At 62.9% G+C, this 14,263-nt stretch overlaps 2 protein-coding genes across 3 annotated transcripts in view; one reads left to right on the forward strand and one right to left on the reverse strand.

The window, feature by feature from the left end:
* The window catches only part of INPP5A (inositol polyphosphate-5-phosphatase A), a 174,174-nt gene extending 170,927 nt beyond the window's left edge, over positions 1–3,247 (forward strand). Inside the window, exons 14-16 of one of the 2 annotated variants that reach the window (XM_027591318.1) lie at positions 766–834; positions 1,619–1,705; positions 1,794–3,247. In XM_027591318.1, the coding sequence (XP_027447119.1) occupies positions 766–834; positions 1,619–1,699 (150 nt within the window). In that variant the 3' untranslated portion in view covers positions 1,700–1,705; positions 1,794–3,247. The other variant, XM_027591331.2, reaches the window with a different exon arrangement.
* A 970-nt stretch (positions 3,248–4,217) lies between these two features.
* On the reverse strand, positions 4,218–6,004 carry NKX6-2 (NK6 homeobox 2). The gene is made up of 3 exons (XM_027596562.2): positions 5,582–6,004; positions 5,324–5,496; positions 4,218–5,072 (listed from the first exon to the last, which is right to left on the reverse strand). Exons 1-3 carry the CDS (start codon positions 5,982–5,984, stop codon positions 4,818–4,820), a joined length of 831 nt encoding a protein of 276 aa, XP_027452363.1. The 5' UTR covers positions 5,985–6,004; the 3' UTR covers positions 4,218–4,817.
* Between the last annotated feature and the right edge of the window lie 8,259 nt (positions 6,005–14,263).

Here is a 14,263-nt window from a genome sequence, read left to right on the forward strand (position 1 = left end):
AGATTATGCAGTTGGAAATCCACAATTTTATGCTGCCTTTGTAAATTACCGTGCTGCGCTTGACGGATGTCCCCCACTTCCGCGAGGCAGCGTTGCGATTGTGAAGGATGGGAAGTGCTCACGCATACGGAGCAGAAGGTTATGTTTTTATACTTTCTGGCAGGCGACCATGCTGGAAAGTAAATCTGACCTTAAGCTTCCTACTGCATTAAAGATAATTCAGTTTTAACTTCATAGTCTCGAATGCTTCAGCTGCGGATATAAAAATCCGGCCCAGTCGGAGCTGACTGACTGCCAGGAAGGAACCCTTCACGGTCGCACCCGAAACACAGGGGTCTGCCCGGCCTGCAGACACGGAGGCGCAGGGAGGGAGGGGCCGGTGTGCACACAGCGGTTAATTAATGTGTACAAAGTGCTTGGCGCAGCCGCACGGGATTCAGAGGCGTCTGCTCCCATGTGAACACAGTTCTGGGCTAATAGAACCGGCTGTCCAAACAAACGGAAACAGGGAAAACGGACGCCCAATGCACGGTGGGGGGCGGGGGCGCCTGAGAAGAAAACCCTCCCCCAGGGGCACGTGCCAGAGGACAGCTTGGGGGGCCCCCACCCCAACTCCCATCCGGAAGCAGGAAGAACCAGGGGCTCGGTGGCTCCCAGGGCTTCCAGAATGTTCTGCCTGCTGGGAGGTGGCAGGTAGCTCGGGCTCCCCGAGGAAGCCCCGCCATCCCCACCTTCCCACACGGGTCTCTCTGTTTGCTTTCCCAGTCGGAGAGCGAGGAGAAGGTTGTCACCTATGACCACATTGGGCCCAACGTCTGCATGGGAGACCACAAGGTGATGTGTCCACGCCCTGTGCGGTGCGGGGCCGGGCGGGGACTGGACGGCGGGGGCAGCGGGTGGCGGGCTGGACGGCGGGCCGAGTTACTGCTTCTCCATCGGCCCACACGGCACTTGCCCAGATGGTCTTTGTTTACGTAATTGTAATAAAATACCCGAAGGTAGGTAGGTAGGTAAAGAAGGCAGAAAAGACACAGTAGGATAAAATACAGAATTTTACTATTTATAACAAAATACTGTCACAGCCAGTGATTTCCGAAGGTCGTTTTTCTAGTGTGCATTTGGGATACCGTGACTTCTCATGGCAGTGAACACAGATGCGTCCTTCAGGGGGATGCTGAGTGTTTGTGCAGGGACGCACTTCATGTGCGTGAGCGTCCCTAACCCCGAGCCCCAAAGTCTCACTGAGGGCAATGCTGGCCACATCTTACCTTCAGCCAAATTGGAGACACCCGCGCTTCCCATGTGCAAGGCCTCCGGGCCGTGACCACAGGGTGCATTGTCCTGATGCGCCGCCCCCCACACTGGCGCCGGGGGGAGTTGACCCGGCACAGCCGCCGGGTTAGTCAGCACTCTACGTGAGTTTTTACCTGGAAATCATGCCCTTTCCAAAACTCAAGCCCCAGCTCCAGTTGTGAGGTCACTGGGGTCTCACGCTGGTGCTTGCGCACAAGGCAGGGGGACGCAGTTTGGGCAGCCGGGGGAGGGCAGGCATCGGAGTCTGGGTGTCAGGGTGGGCGCGTGGCCATGGGCTCTGATGCCCTCTCTTCTCCCGCTGCAGCCCGTGTTCCTGGCCTTCCGCATCGCGCCCGGGGCAGGTAAACCTCACGCCCATGTGCACAAGTGTTGTGTCGTGCAGTGACGTGTGGTAAATATGACTCCTTCCCTTGGCTTCACCTTTTCTCAGCTTTTCCTGGTGTGTTTGTTCCTTTAACGAGTGACCGATTCCACGGCAGGGAGGCGATGCCAGCGACACCAGAGGGCCCTTCGCGAGACCTCCCTGTAGCGCCGGGAGCCGGTGGGAGTCCCATCCACTGAAACGCGTCCTCCTAACAGCTGCATCGACAAACCCGCCCGAGCGCCACCCGCTAGACGGCCGGCCCCACACTTCGCTTCAGCCTCCGGACCGTTCCGGAAAAGCCTCACATACCTCACTGTCTTGTCTGTTCATGTGACATTAAGTAGAAATACTGGGTTTTTGTAATAAGTCACCGTCCTGTTGCCAAAACTCTAGACAGGAGAGGGAGTCTGTATTTTAGACTTCAGAGTTTCCATTTTTAATAATTGTCAGCGTGGGAAGAGCTTCTCCGGCGTGGAAACCCCCCAGGTGTCCCAGGTCCCCCTCTGCCACCTGGAGGCGTGCGTGGGGGCGGGCGGCGGGCGGGGGCTCTTTGCGACTCCGGCAGTGTGGCCACTGTGAGGAGAGCAAGGGGCCCTGATCTTCGCCTCGGGCGGCTCCCCTTCCGTGTTATTTACTGCCGCGTTACATGGTTTTTGAATCACACTGCAGCTGCTTTCCATTTTTATATATATAAATATATATAAATATATACTTTTTAAAAATAATTTATAAATCTTACCAAAACTTATGCTAAATATACTCTTCGGGACGAATGCTTGCGAGGGTCCTGTCGGCAGGTAGGAATGGAGTCGAGTTCGGGGACGTGCACATCCGCACAGACCCACCCGGCCTGGCGACCTAGCGGTGCCGTCCTGCGTGGACGTCGACCACAGCACATCCACACTTGCAGATTCTTATCCTATACCTTTTTTTCTGGGTAATATTAAGAACTGAATGTGAAGTTTCTAGCTAGCTCGGGTGTACCTTTTAAGAATTTTGTAAACTGTCCCGTCTGTCTTTTGTTACTGTTCTATGGTGCCAAGTATTCTACATAAAACAATAATATCATGGGAGAAACAAAAATAGCCTAGTCTGCTTCAGATAGAAACTGCTTTTAACATGGGCTGTATATAAAACTACTAAGAGAAACAAAACCGTAAGTTTCCTCGGCTGCTCCGTTGCACCCAGCCTACGTGGTAACCTTGCTGCGACCATCGCCCCTAGCACGAAGTACAGCATTAAAAGGTCATTGCAGAGCCTGTGGATGAAACACAACCTATGTTTTATTGATCCGCTTTAGAACACTACACAATTCCTGGACTGGGTGAAGGCCTTAGATGCTCGTTTTTAGGTAAATCACTACCATTGCAAGTGATTGGGTGTCCGCTTGCTGATATGTTCTTGACAGCGCGGTCAGGGTCAGTGCTTTGGCCGCTCTGTCCACGTGCCACACGGCAGGCCCGCCCCACGAGCTTCTGTGTAACGGGGTTTCAGCTGTTGGTCACTGTGGAGGCCTCTAAAAATGACTGCTCCGGTTCCTAAGCAATAAAATTGATCATGGTGAAAACAGTCCTGAGTCTGCTTTGTTTCTCTGCCTCCCTGGTCCCCATCTCCTTTGAAATGCTAAGTAACGGGAGGGCGCTCTTTTGTGGGCTCACCAGAAATCCCGGAATGTCATTCTATCAGACATTGCTACACAAAACCAAGCCAGTAGTTAAGTACAGAAAAATAATCTTTTGGGTTTTTTACTGTAGTGGTAACTAATGGGAATTACCCCTCAGCATTTAAAGACGAGGTTATAAAAATGGACTGCCTTCCTCAAAACTTTAAAACTGGGAATTCCTTTGCTCTTAACTTGAGCTGAGAGAACGATTCACTCACAGAAATAAAATAGATTTTAATATTGCTCTGTTAAAAAGACCAGCCAGTGGCTCAAAAGAAATGTCTGTTTTTTAAAAACTGATGGTGCAGCCACGTGGCATAGAACAGAAAACATCAGCCTTTTCCGTTTCTCTGTAACAGTTTCAAAAATGCCTTCAAGGAGAAACCCTATAATAACGTAATCATTTCTCTTTAATTTTTAAAATTACAACGCCAAGAGTTACGCGCAGTAGGACGCAAGCACGCAGAGCACCAGCCTCAAGAGTGTGGAGCCCCGCCGCTGGCCCGCTCCCTGCGCCCCGTGCGGGCCGCCGAGGGCCTGGCCCGGGGCGACTGAGTGCGAGCTGTGCCTCGCAGGGCGGCAGCGTTACTTGGGATTTCTCTTTGGCGTCCCGGTCTGAATCAAATAGTTTCTACGGAGTAAAGACTATGGAACCGGGCTGCAGACGAGCTTAAAATCTGTGAGCTGCGCGCTTAGCGTGCAGTAGGAAACCTTTAGCTGCTAAGGCATTTTAAGATCTGCGTAATCAGATCAAACACATCGGTGCGAGCCAGGCGGCAGCCTAAGACTTACCCCGCGCCCGCCCCGGGGTTTCCGAAAAGAGGGACGCGCGCGGGTGAGTGCTCACCTGCCGCCGACCTCCGCCACTGAGCCGGCCCTGCAGCCCCCGGCAGGGCGCGGGTGGGAGGGGGCGCCGCACCTGTCGCCGCGCGCGCACCTGCCGGCGCCGCGCCCCGCGCCCGCTGCGTTTCCGTCCGCGGCCCCGTCCGGCTCCGCTGGGCGCTCTCTGGCTTCGCGGCTCCTCCGGCGCTCCCGGGGCGGCCGAGGGGGTCTCGGGGCCAGGGTCGCCTTTCCCCGCGCCGGGCCCTCGATGTCCCCTCGCTCCTGCGAGCGCCGCCGCCCGGGCCTGGGGACACGCGGGCCGGGGTCGCACCGCGCGCCTCGCTGCCGGCCCGGCCCCGCGGGGACAAAGACTGGGGTGGCAGGGACCCGCGGGAGGGGGGGACGCGGGGCGGGGGGTTTCGAGAAGGAAGACACACGCGGTGCAGCCTCCGGAGCCGCGGCTCCGCCGGGGACGTGTTAAATAATTTATTGATTATACAAAGTGATTCCGCCCGGGACGCGCGGCCCCGCGCCCTCCCGAGCCCGCGCCGGCCGCTTTATAACTTATCCTGTAAAAATATATATACACACGGGCGGGCGGCGGCGAGGGGCGCCGGCCCGCCCCGACCCTGGTTGCTCCGGCCGCGCGCGTGCTCACAAGGCGTCCCCCGCGCCGCCGCCGCACGGGCTGACCAGCGCCAAGTTCGCGGGTTTGTGCTTCTTGAGCAGCCGCGTGATCTTCTCGTCGTCCGAGTTGGGGTCCAGAGGCCGGTTGTACTCGTCGTCGTCCTCCGCGTCCGAGCCGCCCACCTTCAGCTTCTCGGCGTCGGAGTCCTGCTTCTTCTTGGCCGACGCCATCTCAGCCGCGTGCCGCTTGCGCCACTTGGTCCGGCGGTTCTGGAACCACACCTGCGGCGGAGGGGGACCGTCAGACGGCGCCCCGGCAGCGCCCAACCCGTGCAGCGCGAGACCCCGCCGCCCGCGGGGACGTGCGGCGGCCGCGGCGGCCAGCACCCCCGCCCGGCCGCAGAGCAGCGGCGCCCCCGGGGCTGAGCCCGGGGCGGGCTGGCGGCCGAGCGCACACCGTTCGCCGGACGCGGGCGCCGAGTCGGCTTCGCGCAGCGGGGCCCGCGGGAGACCGCCCCGCACCAGCCGCTCACCTTGACCTGGCTCTCGGTCATGCCCAGGGAGTAGGCGAGGCGCGCGCGCTCAGGGCCGGCCAGGTACTTGGTCTGTTCGAAGGTCTTCTCCAGCGCGAAAATCTGCTGGCCGGAGAAGGTCGGCCGTGAGTGCTTCTTCTTGCCGTCCTTGTCCAGGACCCCGCCGGCCTGGGCTGCAAAGGAGGGCGGGTGAGCTTGGCCTGCCGCCCCGCCCGCCGCACCCCAGGCCCCGCGCCGCTTCCCTCGCTCGCCACCTACCCGGGCCGGCCAGGCGCGGGTCCCTCCAGGGCGAGCCCTGCACCACGCCGGGCCAGAAGATGGGCGGGCGCCCGGGCAGCTCGGCCAGCGGCTTGGGATAGCCGCGCGCCACGGCCGCAGGCCCGAAGTAGACGCCGGCCGACGAGGCGAGCCCGTTGAGACGGGGCAGGCCGCCCAGGAGGCCGCCGCCCGCCGCGCCCACCGGCCGCCCCAGGATGTCGCTGATGCCATGAGGGGTGCCGAGCGGCAGCTGCGCGCCCAGGCCGCCCAGCGCGGGCGCCTTGAAGCCGGCCGGGCCCTGCAACGCGTACGGGAACAGCGACGTCTTCATCTCGGCCATGTTGTGCAGCGCGGCCAGCGGCGCGCTGCTCAGCACGAACGCGCCCGGGCGGTTAGCGTCCATGGGCGCCGCCGCCGCCGGCCCGGGCGCCCATCCGGGCCCCGCCGCCGCCGCCGCCCGCGCCCGCCGGCCCGGGAAGTTTGCGCGCGGCCCGGGGCGCCGGCTGCAGCGGGGCGCGAGGGGCGCGGGCGCCGACGGCCCGGGGAGGCGCGAGGGCGGCGGCTCCGGGGCAAGCTGGGCGGCGGCCACGGGGTCAGCGGGGCAGCGGCGGCGGCGGCGGCGGCGGCTCCGGGGCCGATCGGAGCGGCGCCGCGCGGGCCGGACGCGCTGATAACCGCGGGGGCCCCCGCGCGGCGCGCGCGCTGATTGGCTGCTGGCGCCCGCGGCCCGGCCATTGGCCAGCGCCCCGCCCGTCTGCGCGCCCCCGCCGGCCGCGCACTCCATGAAGGGCCCATTAGCGAGGCAGGTGCCTCCCCGGCTGTAAATTTGCCCCCTGATTTATCTCCCCCGGGATGAAATAAATCCCGTTGGATGGGAGTTTAGTTAGGCAAAGGTTTTAATGGGAAATCAGGAAAAAATACGAGAACATATTTTATCGCCCGAAAGAATGCAGATTTGAGGATCCGCTCAGCACGCTCTGTGCGCCCCATTCGGTGAAGAGCCCCAGGTGCGCGGCGGCGGGGAGCCAGCCGGCACGGTCGTGGAGCCCGACCAGGGCCTCCAACGCCGTCCCCGCCGCTTCCGGCCACCCCGGGCTCAGGTGTCGAGGAGTACCGCGAACATTTGGGGGTAACGTTCTCTGTGTCGCAGACGGGCGGGGGACGCTGGACCTCGTAGAGTCCACGGTAGTCCACGCGCCGAAGGGCCAACGCGAATCTACCCTGCTTTCACCAACACACTGCTGGCGCGGTGGCGAGACCCGTCCCGGGGACACGCGCTAGGCCGGCGACTCGCGGGCGCTGCCAGGCGGGCAGTTCCCGGTCCCCTCCCAGCCCGCGGCACTGCCCTCTGCCGGGTCGGGGCGCGGGGACCGTCCGGACCTCCCGGTCCGGCGTTTCCTGGTCGCGAAGTCGCAGCTTGGTTCTCGGGAGGCAGCCTGAGCCTCGGGCTTCGACCCGGACCCCACGACCAAGCCCACGGGCCGCTGTCTCGTGAAGCGCAGCCCGAGCCAGGAGAACGGACACCAAACCGGCTCAGAGCTCCAGAGTCCAGGGCGCGCGGGGGCCACATGCAGGGCCTAGACGTGGGTGCGCTCCCCAAGCGCAGTGGGCAGGAGGGCGGCCTTCACAGGGGCACGTGGGGCCCCAGGTGTCCCCTTCTGGTACGAAAAGCCCCCCAGCCCGTAGCGTCGCTGTGGGATTCAAATTAGAACGCAGTGGACCCTGGGCGCCCGCGGAGAGCAGGTGCTGAGTAAAATGCTGGGCGTTGTCGCCTTCATCCTTCTGGGTGGGGTGTCACATTAAATCCTAAGAGTTGGCTCTTACTGGTATTCGCTGCCTGCTCGGAGCCATGACCCGAACGAGAGCTAACGGACGGCCATTTCGTGGCCAGGGGTGGGCGGCCTGCGCAGGCCCCGGCCTCTCTCGGGCCTGGTGCGGTTCCTTAGCAACGATTTTCGCGTTTCACCCCGGCCGCCAGGGTTTGGATGGTGTGAATGGAGGCGAGCCTCCTGGCTCTGTACAGGGACCCGGCGTCCGCTTGCACCGTGTCCTTCGGGGGTCCGTTTTCGTTTTGGGGAGTTAGCGGCGGGGTCTTGGCTCCGAGGGTCCCTGAACCGTATCGCGGCTCCGAGAGCCACTGGCCGGCGGGGCTGGGCGGGCCTTCGGTGGTCGCCCCCGGCTTGGGCGCGCGCGCACGGTGCTGCGGGGGGAGGCTGCGGGACGCTAGGGGCCTCAGCTTCGTGTGCGGTGCGGTTCCTCTCTCCCCGCTTCCTCGGCCGGGCAGCACTCGCCGATCCGGGTGTGGATGCCCCCGCAGGTGCTCTGTGCCAGCGGAGCCTGGCCCCCAGGACACGGCCGCGCCCCTCCGGGATTCCCGCTCTGCGTCGGGCGGCGGGTCCCCAGGTCCGGAGACCCGCCTCGGCCTCGTTTAGAACACGCCCCACTTCCTCGGAGCAAACAGTGTGTGTGCGCCCCGACAGCCTGGGCGCGGGGACACTCTCCCCGCAGGATTGGGGCTCCTCTGGGCTCCCCAAACCCCCCACCCCCGGCGGAGGCTAGGCGGCCAAGGCTGGGGCTCCGGTGGGGGTGGAACCGAGTGGGCGGGGCCGAGTGGGGGGCGGGGTCGCGTCCCTCCTCCGGACCCCCTCTTTGCTCTGCCCACCCGACTGTGGGCGGGGGCGACCGGGGACGGGAGGGGCGCGCCTGGGCGGGACGACAGGGGCACACTGTCCTCCCAAAGGGTGCGGGCCGCTCTGGCTCAGAGGCAGGAGAACGCGCGTGGCTTGAGGAGCTGCGCTTTAGGCGGGAGACTCCCAACCCTTTTTTACCGCCGAGGAAAAAGAGCCCCCTAGTCGCTGTCCTGAGCCCCAGCGACCCCGGGTCTGTCCACGTCGCCCGGCCCTCTCTGGGCTCCGGCTGGAACGCTTGGGGTCTCTAGTGCGGCTTCGGTCTCCTTTGGCCTCAGCGTGCGCGGCCCCGAGGGGAGTCAGTGGCGGTGGCTGCGGAACGGGGGTGGGAGTGAGCGTGCGCTCCAGGAGAGAGGGGTGCGGGCGTGGAAGTCTCGGTGCGCTACCCCGGCGCCCCCCTTGCCAGGTGCTCGAGGTTCCCAACCCAGCGCCCGGGACAGTCCCCACCCTCTTGGGCCCGCGCCTCGGGTATCCCTCCCCTCAGTGTCGGGGTCCCGGGTATGAAGACTCCCTACCCGCCGCCTCTGACCTGCCCCCCCCTCCACCCAGGGCTATCCGGGGCTCCCACGCGCACCCCCTTCGGTGCCCCCAGGCGCTGCCCCTCCTCCTGGGAAGGTCCGGGGAAAGTCCAGTGGGCGGCCTGAGGGGAAGGAGCGCCTCTGGGCTCCCAGCGTTGGGTGGATTTCCTGGGCCAGAGCTGAGAGGTTGGAGAATGCCATCTCCCGGTCTTGAAGAAAACATCCTGCAAAGGAAGACGCCACTTTCCCTGCAAACTTACAGGTTGTCGGAGGGAAGGTGGAGAACATGCTATTTGGTATAGACCTTTATGCATTCATCATGTATTTATTCGGCACCTACCATGTGCCAGGGCCGCCCTGGGAGGACCATGAGAATGCAGCGCACCCCGCAGGAGGGGTGGGCAATAAACCATAAACTTGAGGAGCTTCAGCAAGAGTCTGCTGGAGGGGACCAATATGTTGGGGGAGGCGGGGTCGGGGCAGGGGGGGCCCCTGGGGAGGGCTGGCCAGGGCCAGCTGGTGTCCTCCAAACATGGCTCCTTGGGGGGAGGCGGGAGGGGACAGGTGGGAGCTTGGATTCCCACTCCGTGGGCAAAGGAGCCCTGAGTCCTCTAAGACCCTATCAGTGAAGTGGAAATCAGAGGTCCCTGAGCTGCCGCTGCCCCAACCATGACCGCTCTGGGCTGGGCTCTCTGGGGGCAGCCTCTGGCAGAGGGCCCTTGCTTTGTTCCCACAGTTCTCAACCTGTTGCGTGAGGAGGCACCACAGCGGTGTCCGGTTCAGGGACTGCTGACCCAGGGGTCTGTGAGACCAACAAGGAAAGGGACCACTGAGGTGACGCAGATGTAACTTGCAGCTGCAGGGCTCACGGGGTAAGGGAAGATGTGCAGTCACCAGGACCCTGGAGCCCAGGCCCCGGGGGTGCCACAGAGTTGTGCCTGCTCAGAGGAGGAGGGGCCAGAGCAAATCCCACCCACCACCCCTCCCCAGCAAACCCCCCCCCCGGGGCCACGTGGCAGACCTCACCCCCTCACCCCACCCCTACCCTTGATGGAGGAGTGACCAGGGGCTGTCTGAAAGGCCCTGAGGTGGGCCGGGCAGGTGCCAAGAGGAGTTGCGGCTCACACCGCCCCACCCCACCCCATCCCCCACGTGCATGCTCCAGCCCGGTCCACTCCCCAGGAACAGCCAAGGCCCCTCTGCCCAGTGGCATCTGCTGAATGACCATCTCTGAGCATGGCAGCCTGTCAGTGCCCAGGTCAGCAAGGACTCTACATGCTCAGGTATTTTGGGGAATGAAAGGGTGGACATACATCTGGGCCCCAGGCTGCAGAGCCCTGTGTCGGGGTCGGGGAGGGGTTCTGTGCTCCCCCGGGGAGTAGACACCACCAAGGGGCCTCTGCGCACCCTGAGCCAAAGGGCATCTTGGACAAGGGGAGGTGGGCAGGAAGAGACCAGCAAGGCCCTGGAAAGCCGGGACCCTCGGCAGCTGGGAGGAGGCCCTTGGAGGAGGTCCCAGAGGTGTGCTAATGAAGGGGCAGGGTGCTGGGACCTGGCAGGGGTGTGGGGGAGCCCCAGCTGCCCACTCCTCCCTGGCCAGAAGCAGTCTGGACAGCAGTAAGGGGGGATGGGACCTCGACAGCCGGGGGACACCCCCCAAGGCTCCCATGGACCCTGCCTGCCCATCCTCTGCACACCCCCAGCTCCCTCCTGCCTTGCCCCTCCCTGCACCCCAGCTCCTCCCCCCTTACTCCAGCACCTTTATTTCTTTACAAGCTATTTATCTGACAAGCGTAACGTCCGTAGCAGAGTATACAGAATTACCTGCATGTTCCTGATACCGAGGCCCCCGTTCCTTGTGTTCCCTGGCATTGCTGCCTTCACTCCCCTTCTCTGGAAGGTGTGCAGCCCCGCGTGCAAGCGCTTGACGGGATGGGTCTTCTTGGAGTCTCTGTCCTGCTCTGCTTACCTGCGAACACCCGGGCCCCCCGCGCAGTGGGGTGCAGCGTCTACACAGGCTTCGTGTGGGCTATGACCTGTGACCCGGCCCCAGAACTCGGCGTCATCCTCTGCTTTGGGGACACGGGGCCAAAGACCTGTCATGGCTGTGGGGTGTGCACATACAGATGTGTCCTTCCTCTGCCGACACGGCCAGCTACTGTCGCTGTCATCAGCGTCTCGTGAATGCTTCTTAAGAGGGGGGCACCCCCACCCTCCGAGGCCAGAGCAGCACCACGGCTCCCTCTTGGCTCCCCGACCTCTGCAGCCAGGACGGCCCCTCCAGGTGGTCTGGTTTCCTCCTCTGCTTCCAGGGTCCCTCCCTTGGGACCCGCACACTCCGTGGAGATATCCCACACCCACCAGGCGCCCACTGGCAAGAGCTTGAATGAGCGGGTGGCTGATAGACAGCTCCCCTGCAGAGGCAGTTTGGAGCCCAAGATGGCTGGTCCCGTGTAGGCTGGTCCACGCCAAAGCCGAAACAAACCTGAGCCCTCAGGCCCTTCTTGCCGCTTTGTTTGGCAGTCGTGCTTCTGAGAGGCACCTGACTCTCCCAGAGACCTGTGGCCACCCGTCCCCTGCAGCCACATTTCAAGCTGGGCTGGGGTCCAGCCTCCTCTACAGGCCCAGCAAGAGGGACCTGCCACCCCCAGGACGCCCTGGCCCGTGCTGGAGACCACCCCCTCCCCCCGTGCCCTGTGGTCACGGGGTCCCGGCGAGGGGAACTCTGCAAAGCTGCCTGAGTCGCAGTCACAGGAGGGCCCCCCCGGAGGGGCTGACCCACAGCAGGACGGCAGAGGCCAGTCCTCAGGGGCGACCGTCACACCGTGTTGCAGAAGCCGTCTTCTGGGGTCCCAAGAATCTTGTCTCCTTGAGGAAAGGACAAAGAGAAGTGGCTGTAAATCACGGCTCAGAGCTCATTCCCCAGGGCCGCGTGGGCCCCAGATGTGCAATCGCGGGTAATGAGCTCTCTCTCGGGGGCTGCTCTCCGGGGGTGTCTGACTGTGTGCCAAACGCGCTAATTGAGCACCGAGTCAAAGATTTGTGTTAGGGCCTCTGCTCCGAGGCCATCGCTGCACTCCCAGGATGGAACGGGACCCGGCCTGGCCAAGTGGAGGCTTCCGGAAGGGCTCTTGGCTACCCTCCAGGCCCAGTCCCAGCTCCCCTCCGTGGGGGGGCATCGTGGCAAAGGGGAGGGTCCAGCTGTGCTGGGGCAGCACCTCCCCAGGGGACGGGCAGCGTCCACCCCTCAGGTGCCCCTTCCTGACGCTGTGTGTCTAGCAAGCCTTGGCCACGTGGGAGGGGGCTGCCCTTGTTTGTGGGGCTGTGTCTGCCCCTCCCTGCATGCAGGGCCCGCCCTCTCTGGCTTGAACCGCCTTGTCCACTCTGTCGTAGGCCCTTGTGACATGCCTGTGGCTTGGGTGGAGGTAGTAGCTGCTTGCCTGTAGTGGGAGGCACAGAGTCCCCTAGTCATTCACAGGGTGGCTGAGGCACTCGGCTCAGGACTTGCCCCGACATGTGGGGCCTGCTTCCAGAAGACAGGACGGTTGGGAGGCACCACCTGAGGACCAGATGAGGAGGAGCCCCGAGTCCAGAGGAGGGAGTTGGGGTTCTGCCTCCAGGGAAGGAACATCTATGATGAGAGCCAGCGTGCATTCTAAGGGTTACTGAGCACCGGGGCAGGGGAGGGCTGGACCCTGGCCAGCAGATGGTCTCAGGCAAGAGCGCTGGGGGCCTGTCCCGTTCTGCCCAGTGATGGGGCATGCAGGGGCCGCGGTCTAAGGAAAACCTACTGTTTGCCCTAGAATGGGTGGGTGCCCTGTCCCATAGGGTCCGACAAGTGGGGAACATCCAGGCAGTGGAGAACAGCTCCTCTGACTTTGGGGGATGCATCTGCCACGTGAAGCACCATGCACCCCCTCCCCCCAGGCTCCTTGTAATGTATGGGGGTCTTCGGACCCCCAGTGCTGCCTGTTGCCTGGCCATCCTCCTGTCTGGGCAATGGGCTCAGCAGGGCAGGGGAGGGGACTGAGCTGGGCCCAGTGCTCTGGTTTGGCCACATGAGCCCCGGGGGGCTCAGAGGCTGTGTGCAGTGTCCAGGCCCACCGTCCCTCCCTGCCACGGGGGTAGGGGGTGCAGACACTCCCCCAGGTGCCTGTGGTATCAATCTGGGGCTTGGTCTGCAGAGGTCCAGTGAGCTGTCTCCAGTTTATGGCAAAGGACCTGGGAACAGTTGTATCCGATTAAATCACTCTAGGGAGGGGCGCCTGGGTGGTTCAGTTGGTTAAGCGTCTGCCTCAGCTCAGGTCATGACCCCAGAGTCCTGGGATCGAGTCCCGCATCGGGCTCCCTGCTCAGCGGGGAGCCTGCTTCTCCCTCTGTCTCCCCTCTCATGCTGTTTCTCTCTCTCAAATAAATAAATAAATAAAATCTTAAAAAAAAAAAAATCACTCTAGGGAAGTTAATCCACCCCACCAGCCGGAGCTCTCCCGCTGCCGAGGCATGTGACTTGCTTTGCTTCTCCTGGGAGGACTATACTTGCCCTCCCGATTATCCAGCTTGCCACGGGATTGCTGTGGCCAAGGAAAGGTGAGCAGAAGGGATGACTGTTGACCTGAACAGAATATTTCAGAGCCCCTGTGTGTCCCCCAGTTTTTCTGGCTCTTTCCCTCTGAAAGGAAAATGGCACGTCTCGGACCTGCCCCAGGGCAAGAAGACCCAAGGAGCAGGGCAGGGGACCCTGGGAAGCCGACCTCCGGGCTTCGGTGGAGGGGCTGTTGTTACCCAGCATTACTGAGTGCGGGCTGAGCTGATACACGACCAGAGAGTAACAGACCCCCACAGGAACAGGATGATCTGTGTTTTGGAGTCTCTAGTTGTGCCCAATGTTTGGGTAACATGGGAGGGCTCCTCGTGCCTTCCTCACATGGCTCTCCCTGGACACTCAAGACACCGGATGGCAGTCCCTGCCCCCTAGTGGCGGGCACAGCACTATGGGAAGGGCCAGGGGGTAGCTGGCTCAGGAGCTGTGGACAAGTAGGGGCCCTGGGGGATCTTGGAGGCTCCCTGAGGAGGTGACATGGAGCTGAGCCTTCAGGAAGGCTGGAATTCTGGGAGGTCTCTCCTGCTCCCAAGGAAAGATTTTGCAAACCCGGGGATTACAAGGGCAGGCACCCCCCGCCCCAGTCCTCAGGGGTCTCTGGGAGCCCGCCCTGCGGCCAGCTCCTGGTACCCTGCTGCATCCACCCCTGCAGAACACGCCAGGAGCTCCCAGACGGAGCAGTGGGCATGGGTCTGGGAACATACCCAGCTGCCCAAGGGATCGGAGGCCAGCGCAGAGGGCGGGTCATGGAAGATGTCACCAGAGGAGGTTGGGACCAACCCGCGGAGGCCAACTGCCTCATTGTTGCCCAAAGGCAGGTCCCCGGCTCCCTCCGTGTGTGACATGCCTGTGACAGCCGGGCACACCCGGGAGCAGG

The sequence above is a fragment of the Zalophus californianus genome, chromosome 15, assembly GCF_009762305.2.
Source record: "Zalophus californianus isolate mZalCal1 chromosome 15, mZalCal1.pri.v2, whole genome shotgun sequence".
Classification (NCBI taxonomy): Eukaryota; Metazoa; Chordata; class Mammalia; order Carnivora; family Otariidae; genus Zalophus; species Zalophus californianus.

Coding starts and splice junctions, on each gene's coding strand:
- NKX6-2 (XM_027596562.2), bottom strand. CDS start 5,984: ATGGACGCTAACCGCCCGGGCGCGTTCGTGCTGAGCAGCGCGCCGCTG. Junction 5,497..5,581: donor CCCGCGCCTGGCCGGCCCGG/GTAGGTGGCGAG, acceptor CCTCCTTTGCAG/CCCAGGCCGGCGGGGTCCTG. Junction 5,073..5,323: donor TGACCGAGAGCCAGGTCAAG/GTGAGCGGCTGG, acceptor CCTCCGCCGCAG/GTGTGGTTCCAGAACCGCCG.